Source organism: Sapajus apella, unplaced genomic scaffold (genome assembly GCF_009761245.1).
Source record: "Sapajus apella isolate SASKATOON/1434 unplaced genomic scaffold, GSC_monkey_1.0 scaffold113, whole genome shotgun sequence".
Classification (NCBI taxonomy): Eukaryota; Metazoa; Chordata; class Mammalia; order Primates; family Cebidae; genus Sapajus; species Sapajus apella.
Window position 1 is genome coordinate 3,409,130 of NW_022437053.1, and position 12,654 is coordinate 3,421,783.

The 12,654-nt window shown below is 52.5% G+C and overlaps 1 protein-coding gene across 3 annotated transcripts in view; it reads right to left on the reverse strand.

Moving 5' to 3' along the window:
* Positions 1 to 9,916: 9,916 nt before the first annotated feature.
* ATP10A (ATPase phospholipid transporting 10A (putative)) overlaps positions 9,917 to 12,654 on the reverse strand; it is a 157,097-nt gene continuing 154,359 nt past the window's right edge. Inside the window, exons 20-22 of one of the 3 annotated variants that reach the window (XM_032259964.1) lie at positions 11,304 to 11,491; positions 10,845 to 11,159; positions 9,917 to 10,144 (exon numbers count right to left, since the gene is read on the reverse strand). In XM_032259964.1, the coding sequence (XP_032115855.1) occupies positions 10,075 to 10,144; positions 10,845 to 11,159; positions 11,304 to 11,491 (573 nt within the window). In that variant the 3' untranslated portion in view covers positions 9,917 to 10,074. Of the gene's footprint in view, positions 10,145 to 10,299; positions 11,160 to 11,303; positions 11,492 to 12,654 lie in introns of those variants that run through there. The other 2 variants (XM_032259962.1, XR_004263261.1) reach the window with 2 other exon arrangements.

Consider the following 12,654-nt stretch of genomic DNA (forward strand, 5'->3'; position numbering starts at 1 on the left):
TCCTTCCCTCCCTCCCTTGTTCCCTCCTTCCCTCCTTCCTTTGATCCCTCCCTCCTTCCTTCCCTCCCTCTCTCCTTCCTTCCCTCCTTCCTTCCTTCCCTCCCTCCCTCCTTCCTTTCTCCCCTCCTTCCTTTCCTTCCTTCCTTCCCTCCCTCCCTCCTTCCTTTCTCCCCTCCTTCCTTTCCTTCCTTCCTTCCCTCCCTCCTTCCTTCCCTCCTTCCTTCCTTCCCTCCCTCCCTCCTTCCTTCCTTCCCTCCTTCCTTCCTTCCCTCCGTCCTTCCTTCCCTCCCTCCCTCCTTCCTTTCTCCCCTCCTTCCTTTCCTTCCTTCCTTCGCTCCCTCCTTCCTTCCCTCCTTCCTTCCTTCCCTCCCTCCCTCCTTCCTTTCTTCCCTCCTTCCTTTCCTTCCTTCCTTCCCTCCCTCCCTCCTTCCCTCCCTCCCTCCCTCCTTCCTTCCCTCCCTCCCTCCTTCCTTCCTTCCCTCTCTCCCTCCTTCCTTCCCTCCCTCCCTCCTTCCTTCCCTCACTCCCTCCTTCCCTCCTTCCATCCTTCCTTCCCTCCCTCCCTCCTTCCCTCCCTCCCTCCTTCCTTCCTTCCCTCTCTCCCTCCTTCCTTCCCTCCCTCCCTCCTTCCTTCCCTCCCTCCCTCCTTCCTTCCCTCCCTCTTTCTTTCCCTCCCATACAACCCCACTGTGCTGCCCCTTCTTGTTACTTTGCTTTGGGTCAAAGCTCAGCGCCGTATCCTGATGCCACCCACTCTGGTTTAGCTCCCCTCAGTGCACATTTGCTGATGGCGTGAATGAAGGAATGAGTGATTTCAATTAAACAGTCGATGCCACATGAACCCTGATTTAGAAATGATGGGTCCCACCAGAATTAACCTTTAAAGTGTTTATTGTAATTTACTTTATCCCCAGAGGCCAGGATGTGAGAATGAGTCAGTATGTCTCTGCACAGATAGAATTCATATTTTCGACTTACGCAGGGAAATCCTGTTTGTGGAACATTCCCTCCAGCAAGATCCCAGAATGTAGTCATGAGGACTCATGCAGCAGCCTGCCTGGGCTGCAGTGCCAGCCCCACCACCTCCACCACGTGCCGCCGTGTGACCTGAGCACGTTCATTTCCCTGGCTGGGCCTCCATGTTCCCCATCTGCACACTGAGTGAAATTAGAAGAAACTGTACCGGCTTTTGTGAGCGCTGAGGCGGTCCATCTGCACAAATCACTTTGATGGATGTCTGCGTCATCATGAGCGACGTGTCAGGCAGGTGCCTGGAGGGTGCTGCTTCATTTGGTTTTGAAATGTGTGGGTGCCACATCACATTAGGTGGCTGATCTAATGGCCCCGTCCCCACACCCCAGTCAGCTGACTGCCATGCATGGGGCTGCAGACAGAGATGGAACTGTGCACAGAATCCATTGGTTTAGATCCAGGAAGACAGTCAGCATGCTGCTCCTCCATCCACCTAATGCTGTGAGGTCCAGGCTGCCACACAGAGAAAGCTGGTTGCTTCTGCTTCGAGAGAATCAAGTTGATAGCATCTCCATCTTAAACCATTTTGTTAAAGCCGCATACCGAGCACGTGTAGCCGTGGTGTGTGTGTGTGTGTGTGTGTGAGGGTGGCATTTAAGTCCTCTAAGAGGGTACCTACGTGCACCTTCAGCCACTGTCACTTTGCTAGAGAGTGCTTTGCACTGTGCTATGCTCAACAAGAGCACATAGAAACAGCTTTTTAAAAAAGGTGATGGTGATTATATGAAACTACATATCTATGTGTATTTAGGAGAATACGGGACAATTGTCTTGGAGATGACATCCTCATTTAAAGAGACCCCTCTGTAGCCCTGGGCTGGGGTCTCTGCATTTGATTCCTGCCTCTGGCGGGATTTGGGAATCCCTGTCAGGGCTGGGGGAGGGAACGAGGGAACCACCAGAAGGAGGGGACAGAATCCCCAGCAGGGAGGCTGCAGACAGCAGCAGTCCCACGTGGCAAGCCCGCGTGAGACATGCAAGCTGAAAATAACCCGGAGCCTCACACTCTGCGGCTCAGGGAGGCACGATTTTTCCTCTGGGGTTCAGAGCAGCGTTAGGGGTGCCGTGAAGAAACTGTGGCCCGCCAGAAGCATTAGCTCATTCTAATCTGAGCACTGGAAGGCACGCAGGCTTGCTTTTCCTTGAACTCCAGTGCCTTCTGATAAATCTGCACTATGCATTGAGGAGTACGGGGGGCAGGGTCCAGGCTGTGAAGACCTCTCCCCACGCCCGTGTGACCCGGCTTTGTGTACACAGCCTCCTCCAGCAGGAGGGCTCCCAGGCTCCCAGTGTGTCACGGGGACTTCTTTCAAGGGATAACTGCAGCTGCATGCCTAGGTGTAGCCAAGAACGCAGCTCCTTTTTCACACAGGAATGTCATATTACCTGTCTTTTTAAAATGTATATTACCCTCAGCAATAAAACTGCATGGTTTGCTCTCAGGGCACGATTCAAGAAGAGACCAAATAAAGGGGAGCCTTGGGGATCTTTAAAATATTCAAGTTTCAGTATCTTTACCTAATAGAAGCTCTTTTTATTGAATCTATGTATACATGCTCAGTCCAATCGCGTGAGTTTGGAAAGCGAACATTTTCAACACGAGAAAGCTGGTGGAATGTGTGCTCTTGTTTCTAAAAATAGGTAAAATCCGAGGAACACATCTGTGCTTCCTGTTGTCAGATGTGCAGGTGCTCTGAGATCAGAACGCTATCTGCCAGCTATGAAAATCATCCACAATTAGCAGTGAAAAATACTGTCTGGTCTATCAGATACTTTGTCTCTCTCCTGTGTCTTCATTTCTTGTATGGGATTTTTGAGATGGAAACTCCCCACCTTAGTGGGAAGGGAGGGATACGGGAGAGAACGAAGGAGGAGTAAAAGTAAAGAAGATGCTATCTCCAGGCAGTAATTCCTGGAAAGGAAGTAAAGTGTGTGTGTGGCAGGAGAGTGTGGGTCGGGGCTGGGGAAGGTGTCTCAGTTTGTCTGCAGAGGCCGGTGCCGCAGGGGCGCCGTCCTGCCCAGCGTGGCTCCCCTCACAGCTTCTGAGCCACCAGTTGTCAGCCCCTAACTCTCTGCGGAAAGTGGGAGCTAAAAATAGCAGAATGACTTGCACTGGACCTCCATGTCCACGCGTTTTCTGCTTCTGGGCCCATGACTCAGGACAGAGATTTATGGCCACCTGGGTGCTTCCCAGTCAGCGCGGGCACATTTGCTGACATGTTGATTTTACATGGAGATGGACTTTCAGAGGCTCTGAAAGGGAAGGGTAATGAGGCAAGCCCAGTGCCAAGCTGGCTGAGGCCAGAGGCCCTGGTGGTTTCTCTGAGCTCTGTCTCGGAATCCAGTGCTTTGAAAAAAAAATATAAATGTGTGTGTGTGTGTGTGTGTGTGTGTGTGTGTGTGTGTGTGTGTGTATGTAATATTTGCAACAGCATCTTGCTCTGTCGCCCAGGCTGGAGTGCAGTGGCATCATCTCGGCTCACTGCAACCTCCGCCTCCCGGGTTCAAGCAATTCTCCCGCCTCAGCCTCCTGAGTAGCTGGGATTACAGATGTGTACCACCATGCCCGGCTAATTTTTGTATTTTTAGTAGAAACAGGGTTTCACCATATTGGTCAGGCTGGTGGCAAACTCCTGACCTCATGATCCACCTGCCTCAACCTCTTAAAGTGCTGGGATTACAGGTGTGAGCCACCGCACCCCGCCTGTCCTTCCATGACTGCCTCCTTCACTCAGCATCCTGTCCTCTAGGCTCATCTGCGCTGTACGAGTGTCAGAAATTCCCTCCTTTTAAGACAGAATAACATCCCACTGTGAGCAGAGTCCATGTGCTTGCGTGTCCCTTCCTCTGTGGGGGGACATGGGCTGCTTTGACCTGCTGTGAATAGAGGTGTGCACGTCTGTCGGGGTCCCTGCTTTGAAGGGTTTGGGTGGACACCGGAAGTGAGACTGCCGGGTCAGGTGGTCATTCTGCGTTTGACTCTGGGAGGACCTGCCACGTTGCTTCCGACGGCAGCGCCATTTTGCATTCCCCCCGGCAGCACACAGGTTGGGTTCCACATCTTCACCAGCACGTTTCCTCATTGTTCAAATGGCCCAGAAAGCCTTCTTAATGGGGGTGGGTGCCATCTCACTGTGGTTTTAATTCGTTTTTCTCTGTTGATCAGTGAGGTTGAGTATGCCTTGAGTATCGCTGTTATGAGATTTTATAGGAATGATTACCAATGCCATGGAGCACCTCCTACAGGATATGTTTGGTAGTTGTTTTCAAGGGTGGACTGAGGGTAAGGGAAACCATGGTGCCCGGGAGGGGGACGGGGTCCGAGGGCAGGACGAGGTGCGCAGAGGGGTACTAGTGTAAGAGCCAACCTGTGGTCATTGCTCCTGAGACACCTGCAGAGATGTGTGCACGGTCACATCCCAGGCAAAACACCCTGGGGCGGGAGGAGGAGGAGGGTCACAGGGGCAAGGACCCGTGAGCAGCGCCAGTGAGCTGCATGCCAGGCCATACCCAGGGCCCCTCAGTGGCTCTGAGGAGTGCAGGGTGGGCTGTCCACCCCAGCGTTCAGCCATGAGGATGAACTGAAATCTTGTCCCAACATGGAGGGTGGTTTTAGAGGACCCGCGTACTCTGCTTGGGCAGGGCAGCTCAGCCTCCCCCATGGGGCTGGGCAGAGATGGAGGCGGCCTCTGCTCCCCACTGCCACGCCTTGGTGGCAATTTCAGACGAGCCTGGAGGAGAGGCAGGGCTTCCTGGGCGTCAGTCTCATGCCGCCGCTGCTCCTGTGCGGCTTTCAGCTACGTCAGCGGGACAAGACGCACATTTTGTCGGACCTGCCCGCGTGCTGCAATTCGGCTCTCTTTGGTCTCACATTACTTGAATGTGTCCTCATATCTGCAGCCACACACACACAAAACTTTCACAACCATGAAGTGGACCCAGCAGCTGGGGGACGACATTCGCCTTCCACATGACGGAGATGTCGCGCTGCACTGGGCCGGGCTTCCAGACTAGAGTGTTCTGAAGGACTCACCCTTCATCACTGTCACCCAGAGAAGGCCTTGCACGCCCTTCCTTGCCTGCTTTGGCTCATTTTTGAGACTGCCGTGCTCAAAAGTCCCAAGAACCGTAAACTACGGAGATTTTTTGCATTTGAAGGAGGGAGGAGGTGGTACTGCTTCTCTCTGGGTGTCTCAGGTGAAATACACAATCTCCACTGGGCTTCTCAGCACTGCCTTGGAGGCCGGGCTGTGCTGCCTCAGTGCCCCATCTGTCCAAAGCCGTCTTGCAGTCACTGCACGTGCAGGTGCTGAGGGAGACAGTGTGAGTGTGGCACTGACGGGCATTCACTTGGTGGATATTTCCCGGCTCCAGCTGTGCTGTGTTTGGACCCGGGGGTGGGATGGGAGACAGGGAAGCTGCATGTCCCTGGACGGGCACCGCCATTAGGCTGATGAAAAGAACGTGATGGCAAGCCTTGGTGTGTGTCCCCGCCCAGGATACTTTCCATCAAAGTGCGTGTGGGCGCGGGGCTCTTGGTGTCCTGATGCCCCAGCAGGGCTGGAGGGCAAAAAGGAAGCTCACCCAGGTCCCCTCGGGGCTGCTGGGTGACGAGCACCCACGCACCACGGGGTCAGGGCTCAGGAAGCGTTTTCCAAACAGAATAATCACGGCAGCCTCTTGCACCGCAAAGGCCTGAGAGTGAGTCTTCATCCCAGGCTCTGAGCTTGGACAAAGGAGATTCAGGATGAGAAAGACGCTTGGCACTACCCTGTCTACACACCTCTGCTGTCTTCCCAGCGTGGGGACTGCTGTGGGTAATACATGATTGCTTAACTCGGGCAGCCCCGCTAGTCAGGACCCCCTTCTTTTATTTAGTGATGGTGTCCCTGGCCAGGCCCCTTTGAAATTCATGGCTTCAGAAATGATAAATTAAAAAAAAAAAAACTTCACAGCTTCATTCCGAAGGCGCAGATGGGCCAGCCCCGGCTGTCCAGAGCGGTTTTGCGTTTCTCTATGGATTATTTGCCGGAGCAGCATGGGCTGGTGTGTCTTGCGTTATTTATTATTTTTTGTCATTTAACTTTGAGATGCAAAGTTAAAATCTGTGAAACTAAAAGATAACCCTTTCTAAAATAATTAAATTATGAGCTAGGAAATATCGCTCTGCAGTAAAGCAGGAATCTGCCTGTGGTGTTAGAGAAGGTGAAATATTTCTCTTCCAGCTCTTAGCTGGGAGGACACCTGGGGCCCAGGGTGCCTCTCCAGCCTCGCCAGGTCGCGGGTGCCCTCCAGCCAGAGAGGCCGGGACAAGGTGAAAAGCAGGCAGCTTTGCAGTTCAGTGAACAACCTGGGCTTTGTGTGCTGTTTGTAACAGGAACTGAGGACGCTGAAAAATCCTCATTAGGAAGAAAATGTAAGAGCCGGCTGCAGCCCGCCCTGGCTGGACGGCGTGTGGGTGTGGGCATGCTGCTCGGGGAATTCAGGAAGCCGGGGACTGTCTCCTGGCAAAGTTGGAGGCACATCGTGCACTGGCTGGGCCTGGGCCCGGCTCGGGAGGGGTTGGTTTGTGCGTCCCGAGTCTGAGCCATGTTGTACTTTCCAGCGAGGGCCTCCAGCTGTGGTTCGATGAATGAGGACCAGAGAACAGCAGTACCATTCTAAGTGTCCCGTAAACACTCTTGTCACTTCTGTTTTTCCAAAACACTTGCCCCAAGTTGGGTATAAACTGAGCTCAAATAGTTTAAAAGTGTTATAGTGCTTTTAAATACAGACACGAGGAGGGATTCATTCATAAGACCCCAGTTGACATTGTGTTAGAGCCGGCTCGGTTGAAATGAAAAAAGGAGCCCTCACGGGAAGACCTTCTGGGCGGGGCTCTCGGGACTTGGGTAACAGTGGCCATGAGAGGCCTCAGAGACAGAGCCGGCTTCCCTTCTGAGTGAGATGAACCCAGGGGCTGGGAGGGAGGAGCAGCGAGCTGCCTTCCCCAGGCCTTGCTCAGACCACTGAAGGCCATTTCATTAAAGTAAAGCAAGGCCAGGTGCATTGTCACACCTGTAATCCCAGCACTTTGGGACACTAAGGCAGGTAGATTGCTTGAGCCTAGGAGTTTGAGACCAGCCTGGCCAACATGGCGAAACCCCATCTCTACAAAAAATACAAAAATTAGCCAAGGATGGTGGCAGGTGCCTGTAGTCCCAGCTACTTGGGAGGTTAAGGCAGGAGGACCCTGTGGGCCTGGGAGGCTGAGGCTGCAGTGAGCTGTGATTGTGCCCCTGCCCTCCAGCCTGGGCAAGAGTGGACTCTGTCGGAAGGGGAAGGAGGGGGAAGGAGGGGGAAGGAGGGGGAAGGAGGGGGAAGGGGAAAGGGAATAGACCAACAAGTTCGGTAACAAGGTTGATTCTGTGATCCGCAAATGTGCCCCCGCCCTGCGTGTGAGAAGCACCCCTGGACGTGGGCTCTGCAGCGGTGGCAGCGTGGACACTTAGGGAAAGTCTTCCTTACCTTTGAGGGAACAGGTCCACTTGGGCTTTTCAGTAGAGATGTGAGGAAAGCAGAAGGAGGGCACAGCAGAGTCCCAGCCCCTTACCGAAGGCACAGGTGCCTCCTGGCCAAAGAGCCGGGGAGCCGGGACCCTCTCTGAGCTCACTCCTCTCTGCACCCCTCCCCGCGCCTCCCTGGCCCGGGCGCTTCTGTGTGGGGGGAGCTGCTCTGTTTGCAGTGACGGCCAAGCACTTGCGGCCATGCACACTTACAGCTGGGTCTGCATTTTCTAGTCACAAATAAAGAAATTCCTGTCCCTCTCACTCCTACACCCACTTTTTCCTCTATTCTATAAGTGACTGAAAGATTGTCTGGGTATATGCGTGATCTGTCTCTTTCTCCCATTTGTGAATTTTGGTTTCGTGTACTTTAAAGCTTCGGTTATCAGGGGTATACCACTTGCGATTCTCATGTCCTGAGAAGTTGGCTCTTTATCATCATCAGGCCCCTCCTTATGGCCTGAAGTCTGTTGTCTGATGTTAATATAGTCGTGTCTTCTTTCTTTTACAGCCTGTCTATATATTAAATCCCTTTTTACTTTCAGCCTGCTGTCTTTATACTTCACATGCCTTCTTTTGAAGAATGTATGTCTTGTTATATTAGCCAGAAATTACAGAAAATATTAAATCATAATGCGTGACAGCAAGCACTTGTCCTTTACCTCCGATTATCGCAGGAATGGCTTTAGTGCTGCATGATGACACTCATGCTTGGATTCTTCAGACATCTGCTCAGTGCATTCAAACTGCTGGGTTCTGTGCAAGGGGCCGGGGATACAAGGTGAAGAGGACATGACAGCTGACCTCCAAGAACTGAAGGGTTCATTGGTTTTGACTTTGAGTTAGGCACCCTGTACAATGTCAGATGTCTAACCCAGCTATTTTGTCACCAAGCCTTCCAACTTATTTTAGATTTGTTATTGGGATTTAGTAACCTATTTCACCGACTGCTTTTTTGAGATCATCATGAAATTCGTCCCCATGTTATGTTCAGTTTGACATCAAATGTAGTTGCTTGCATAGATGATCATCGTGGATTTCTATGAATGCTCCCCATCCTAAAGAGCAGCTGTCAATGCCATTTACATGTATATCTCTAAACTGGCTGTGGGCTGCGTATTCCTGAAGCCAGTGACCTCCTCTAGAAAGAAGGTTGGTTGTGAGGGCTGGATAATCTGGAAGCTGGGCATTGGGAACTCTCAGATACTCAGGTAAATATGCTTCTAGTCCTTGTCCTTGCTGCTAGCAACTGTTACCTTAATTCGGGGAGCATGTGCACCTTCCCAAGGAGATTCTTTTTCTGTGCGTTGTTCAAAGAACAGAGGAGGTGGCACCAGGCTTGACAAGGCAGGCTTGGGGCGGCCGTCACCTTTGGACTAAAATCACTGGCTGAAGACCCCGCCACCCGTGTCTCCCCTAGTTAACAGGGCCTAGATATTCCTCTGATGTCTGCTCATGCATCAGCTCGGGTACTTAAGGGATGCAGACGTCTCTCCCAGCTCCAGCTGGAAGCCCCAGTCAGGAGGTTCCCCTCCATTGGCCAGTGACTGTTCTGAAGATGTTGTGCAGTCTGTGTAGGGTGAGGCTGTTTGGAATGTGGAGAGGAGCCTTCTGTCTCCTCTGAACAGGGGTGAGTGGATAAGTTCTGGGAGGACTCCAGCCAAACATCCCCAGAGCAGAGGCCGCCCCAGGACAAAGCTGTCCCCGAAAGCCAAGCCCAGGTCTGAGTTGCTGAGCCCAGGCACCGTGTCTCGGGCCCTGCGCTGAGCCTGGGCCTGCTTTTCTGCTTGACTGGAGTGAGATGCACTTTCTGTGGCCTGCAGTGGCCCACACTCATTGAGGAACGAGCCACTCTTTCCTGACGCGCTGCGCTTAGGAATGTCCTTGTCCTCAGATCCTGCACCCTCTCTGCATTGCTGTCCTTGAAGACAGGCATTCACAGCGGCCCTGGGTCCCACACAGCAGGGAGCACGCCCTGCCCAGCCCCAGTGCTGAGCAGAGCCAGCACCTGAGAACTGTGACAAAGCATCGAGACGGGCTCAGGAAAGGTCAGGTCATGTCATTGTCTTGGACTGTCATCATTTCTCTCCTTCCTCTTCTAGTTTTAGATGGACGAACTAATGGCGCATTAGACAAATGCCTGAAGATGGCCAAGCTCCTTGGCACAGGGCGCTGATGGCCTGGTGCAGGGGGCCGGCGGCACAGCCGCCACGGTGTGTGCCATGCTGCCTTCTTCATAGGCTCCAAAAAGACTTGCTTTAGGGAAGTGTCTTCAGATCATACTCTGTGAGGTCAGATAGGAATCATTTCATACAACAGTGGGAAGTGGACCCACTCTCTTTGCAAAGTGAAGGCTGTTTATTGCTTGTTATGATTTAACAGGCAAAATACGACCCCAGGGTTGTAATACTGACGAGGCGGCCTCCCTGAAACGCCTGCACGGAACGGGACGCTGGGACGCACTCACCCGTGAATTTCTCTCGAGGTCTCCCTTCCCTCATTTGGTTGAAGCAGAGCCCACCAGCCCTCCCGTGTCGGTGGGACTGGAAGCCGTGGGGGGCTCTGCCCTCGGCCATCTCTGCTGGCTGCTCCCCGGGTGCGTCCCTGCCTGCGTTCACCATGAGCTGCGTTACGTTTCTACTCAGGGACAGTAAGCTCATACATGTCGAGGAAAACATGGCACACTCCTTGTTCTTAAAAATGAGATGAAAAAATTAAACACTTTTCAAGTGTCACTCTTCTTTAAACTTTTATATATGTTAAAGCTCTTCTTTTTCTGTTCAATATACTCTACTTAGAACTTTAAAAAATAAACTTTCTTTTTTGGTACCTTTCGTTCCCTGTATTAGCCTTGGAAACATTTAGAAACACATCTCCCTAGAACTCTTCTGTGCAAATAATAAACATAAATAATATTAACATCTATGTTGCATATATAAAAAAAAGGCTACTTCAAGGTTTTCACTGCGACCACCTTGCAGGTGCTCCTAGAAGTAGTTTGTGGTCTGGGCCCTGAAGTCCTGGTCAACCTGGGCGGGGCTGGACAGGAAGTCCACGTCCCGCTTGTCCACATGCAGGCTGCTCTGGGAGAACTGTAAGACACTCCCCAGCCTGCTGACCAGCGACAAGGAGGAAATCCAGTTGACTGAGCTGAAGGTGGGCAGGCTGAAGAGGGAAGACAGCGGGGTGGCCCTGCCGGTGCTGGCAGCTCTCACCTTGGGCTCCTCAGGACACCCTCCCGGGACAGCCTCCCCTGGAGCGGAGGACCTGGGGGCCCGCGTGCTCAGCCCCTCCAGCAGGGGGTGGTCCCTCAGTGGCATGCTCATGTCCACCACGCTGGGCTCCCCACTGGCCTCCGGGGAGCAGGCCGGCTGCTGTGTGTGCCAAGAAGGCTGGGACAGGGGCACAGAGGTCTTGATGGTCCTCCCTTCTGAGTGCTCGGTTCCTGGGTCCCCTGGGAGGCATCCCTGAGCAAAGTTCTCTTTGGGACCGTTGAGTCTCCGGGGGGACTTCCTGGCCGACTGCCGTGCCAGCTGCAGTTGGGTGGGGAAAAGGCTCCCCTGGAGGGATTTGAAAAACAATCTAGAAAGAGCACATTAAAAGAAAAATTAGATATTCAGCATGTAGTGTCTTTGCGCTTCCAGAGACCCACGCAGGGCAGAAGCAACGTCACTGCTGTCTGGGCTTGCTCGGGGCTCAGGGGCGCCATCCCACTCGGACACGCACCTGGGCAGCAGCGCAGCGACAGGTGTCACCAGGCAAGTCAAGTAAAACACTGGGTCGCCCAGCAAAGCTTGTATCGTCCAGTAAGGGTTGGACGGAGGATAGCATGTGGCACAAGAAGCGTTGTAAATCAAAGCCACGGTGAAAAACAAGAGGACGCTGAAGCCACACGTCATCCAGTTGAGCCAGGTCTGAGGGGGAGTGAGAAAGGGCATTTATTGACTTATTCATTTTTAAACTTTATTTATTATACTTTAAGTTCTGGGGCATGTGTGCAGGTCGTGCAGGCTTGTTACGTAGGTATACACGTGCCATGGTGGTTTGCTGCGTCCATCGCCCCGTCATCTACATTAGGTATTTCTCCTAATGCTATCCCTCCCCAATCTCCCCACCCCCTGCTATTCCTCCCCTAGCCTGTCACCCCCCAGGCCCCGGTGTGTGATATTCCCTTCCCTGTGTCCATGTGTTCTCATTGTTCAACATGCACTTATGAGTGAGAACATGTGGCGTTTGGTTTTGTGTTCTTGTGTCAGTTTCCTGAGAGTGATGGTTTCCAGTTTCATCCATGTCCCTGCAAAGGACACGAACTCATTGTTTTTTATGGCTGCATAGTATTCCATGGTATGTATGTGCTACATTTTCTTTATCCAGTCTATCACTGATGGGCATTTGGGTTGGTTCCAAGTCTTTGCTATTGTGAACAGTGCTGCAATAAACATACATGTGCATGTGTCTTTATAATAGAACGATTTATAATCCTTTGGGTATATACCCAGTAATGGGATTGCTGGGTCAAATGGTATTTCTCGTTCTAGATGCTTGAGGAATGGCCACACTGTCTTCCACAATGGTTGAACTCATTTACACTCCCACCAACAGTGTAAAAGTGTTCCTATTTCTCCACATCCTCTCCCGCATCTGTTGTCTCCTGATTTTTTAATGAACACCGTTCTCAGTGGCGTGAGGTGGTATCTCAGTGCAGTTTGATTTGCATGAGAAAGGGCATTTATTTCCACCTAAAAGTGGCAACAATGACAATGACAAACATGCGCCAGTCATCAATGAGCTGGCGTGCTGTTCTGAGGCCTCCGGATAGATGCACCGCGGGCTATGACACAGGTAACCCATGGACTCAGTGAGGCCCCCGGAACCGTGGACCACCCTGGGAGACACATGGGAGCTGAGATGGAGTCAGGGTTGTGAGGGCGAGATAGGGGAGACAGGGGAGACAGGAGAGACAGAGACAGGAGAGACAGGGGAGGCAGGAGAGACAGAGACAGGAGAGACGGAAGACAGGGGAGGCAGGGGAGACAGGGGGACAAGAGAGACAGGGGAGGCAGGAGAGACAGGGGAG